The following is a 2,900-nucleotide window of genomic DNA, read 5'->3' as shown; positions in this document are numbered from 1 at the left end:
CTGCAAGGGATTCCTCACAGGGAAGAGAGGTTCCCTGTGATGCAAACAGAAACCATTGAGTCCAGTAAGAGCTGCATAGGCAAACCTTGCTGGTGACAGAGAGCTTATTGCAGCCTCCACATGGCTCAACAATGGTTGGCTACCATCCACTTTTTAGGAAATCACAACAAAGTAGAGAGCTTTAGAAGGTGTCACCAAAAATGCAAGATGTGGCAGTGTCACAATAGCTAGCAGCATGAGTCTGTCTCCCACCAGTTACAAGACTGACAATTTCCTCTCACCAAAGTCCAGGCGGAGCCAGAGGAATAGCAGCACTGGGCTTGTTGGAAGAAGCTTTATTATATAAAAGTCCTTTCTAACAATAAAAGTTATTTTTAAAAACAGTAAAAAGAAGTATTCAGGGTGTTGGGGGTTTTCCTACAGAGAAAGGAAATTATAAACATCTTAAATATTCATTCAAAATCCAGTGAATTTGTTTAGTGAGGGGTTTTGGGATAACTTTCTTTCCAGTTACACAGGAGGAGCTCAGGGAAGAGAGAAGAAAGCCCATTTGTGAGACAGTTCCTGCATGTTACACCATGAACCCACCTCCTGGGTGTGCTTCTCCTCATCCCAGGGTTGCCCTCAGGTGCCCCAGGGTACCCTGCTGGGTCAGGCTGTGCTGAAGGGGCACTCCTGAGCATGGGGAGCCCAGCCTAGCAGCTGTAGCTGGAGAGCACCTTATCCAGGACAGGATAGGGCAGAACAATAGATCACCTTGCCTCCAGTTAAAAATAAGCTGAGAAAGAGAGAAGTTAGTGTTCCCCCGTGGGTGTGTGTCCACACACAATCAGAGGCCAGGGACCCCGAGCCCACCCCAGATGATCCCCACCGTGAGAAGAAGTCCACATTTCCAGAGATGCTTGTGGAAGCCTAGGGATGTCCACCCAAGCTCTCATCAATCACATGTATCGCTCCAGGCCAGTGGGGAAATTGGGCTGCCTCATGTAGGCGTTGCTAGAGCCAAACTGACTGAGGGGTGATGCCGAGAGCCCCAAGAGCTGCTCACTGTGCTCGGTGCAGGCAGGGGGCCTCATGGCTGGCAGGGTCAGTCTGTTGGGAGCCCCATAGAGCTGTGGGCTGCTGGGTGAGTAGCTGCCCTGCGCTACAGGCAGGTGAGGGGGTGAGGCGGCATAGGGATAAGCCAGGGTGTTGGGTCCAGCTCGGCCCAACAAGCCGGGGCTGACGGGCTGTGCCTGGAAGCAGGGAGGTTCGGAGCTGCCGGTGGAGCAGGTAGGAGCCAGTTCGGCCCCAGACAAACCCAGTGATGGGTGGCCCAGCTCGGCTGGAGGTGAGGGCTGCAGGGCCTGCTGCCCGCTGATGAGGCTGTCGATGCTGAACATCCTGGGATGCTGCGCTGGTGGTGCTGCCCCAGCCGCATAGGGGTGGAAGACGGTGCTGGAGAGCTGGGTGCCATAGCCGGGTGAGCAGAGGGTGTTGGGGTAGGGTGCTGTTGGTGCCGTGGGACGGGCAGTGGGTGGAGGTGTGAAGGCACTGGAGTTCTGCATGTAGCCAGGATAGGTGGTGATGTCGGTGCGCTTGAACCGCTTCCTCCTACGCAGGAAGCTCCCGTTGTCAAACATGTCCTCTGCGGCTGGATCCAGTGTCCAGTAGTTGCCCTTGCCGGGATGGCCGGGTTCCCGGGGGATCTTGACGAAGCAGTCATTGAGGGTGAGGTTGTGGCGGATGCTGTTCTGCCATTTCTTGGGGTTCTCCCGGTAGAACGGAAAGCGCTCAGTGATGAACTTGTAGATGCCCCCCAAAGTGAGCTTCCTTTCGGCGGCGTTGGCGATGGCCATGGCGATGAGGGCGATATAAGAGTAGGGGGGTTTGCCCCGCTGCACTGGCCGCTTCCTCCGGCGACCTCCGGCCGGAGCCGGCGGTTCCTCGGGGGGCAGCGGCGGCGGGGGAGGAGGGCTGCTCCTAGCGCCCTGCGGTTCCGGCTTCACCGGAGGCGCCTGGCCGGCGACAGGAGATCCCCGGGGCGGCCCCGGGGAGCCGGGGCTGGCCGCGGCGGCGGGGCTGGGCGCCGGTAGCGTGCACATACCTCGCAAGCAGGGGAAGCCGGCCGCGTTCATATACGGCCCTCGCCTTCCTCCTCCTCCTCCTCGGAGGATGAGGGGAGGGGGGCGATGGGAGAAAGACGCCCCCCGAAGGGAGGGGAAGGGGGGGAAGGAAAGGGAAGGGGAGGGGGATAGGCGCCGCGATAGCTCCCGGCGACAGGGAGGTCGGTCCCAAGCAGGTTTGCAATATATAGGGCGGCAGCCCCCCCGGAGGGGCGTGTGGTGCCCGGCCCGCTCCGACCTCTTTCCCCCGGCAGGAGGAGGAGGAGGAAGCCCTTGGGGAGGGGTCCTGCCTCCCGCCACTAAATCCCACAATCTCTCCCCCAGGGTTTTATTTCAGAGCCATGCCCTGGAGCGGTCCCTCCCGCGGGGGTCCCGGGTGCCAGCGCGGCGGCCGGCTCGGATCCCAGGCTGCTCTCTTTGGCGCTTCGAACTCTTTTTTGCTGGTGATTCCTCTCAGGAGAAAAATTAGCTAAACTAAACGAGTCTCGACTGCCAGACCGGGGCGAATTTGGTGCCGCAGCCAGCCCCAAGCAGCAGAGCAGGTAACCTCCCGCCAGGACTTCCCCACCGCTAGGTTTTCGTTCTCTTGTTATCCCTGGGAAAAACACTCAGGCGGCAGCAGCCTGGCGTTTATTCTCCAAATAAAACTCATCGGTTTAGTTACTTTTCAGGCTGTTGTAGACCTACTGGGCATGGAAATCCTGGGAAAAAAGTTTTATCTTCTCCCCTATGGGGAAGGAAAACCGACCACAGACTTCGGGGCTCTCTGCAGGTACCTCCCGCGGGGTGGGCAAG

General features: G+C 58.5%; 1 protein-coding gene across 1 annotated transcript; it reads right to left on the bottom strand.

Moving 5' to 3' along the window:
• Window positions 1–941: 941 nt before the first annotated feature.
• FOXE3 (forkhead box E3) lies at window positions 942–2,117 on the bottom strand. The gene has a single exon (XM_054384389.1). The coding sequence runs from the start codon at window positions 2,115–2,117 to the stop codon at window positions 942–944; it is 1,176 nt and encodes a 391-aa protein (XP_054240364.1).
• Between the last annotated feature and the right edge of the window lie 783 nt (window positions 2,118–2,900).

Source organism: Indicator indicator, chromosome 10 (assembly GCF_027791375.1).
Source record: "Indicator indicator isolate 239-I01 chromosome 10, UM_Iind_1.1, whole genome shotgun sequence".
Lineage (NCBI taxonomy): Eukaryota > Metazoa > Chordata > Aves > Piciformes > Indicatoridae > Indicator > Indicator indicator.
Note: the sequence above shows the minus strand (reverse complement) of the source record. Positions and strands in the feature narration are given on the sequence as shown.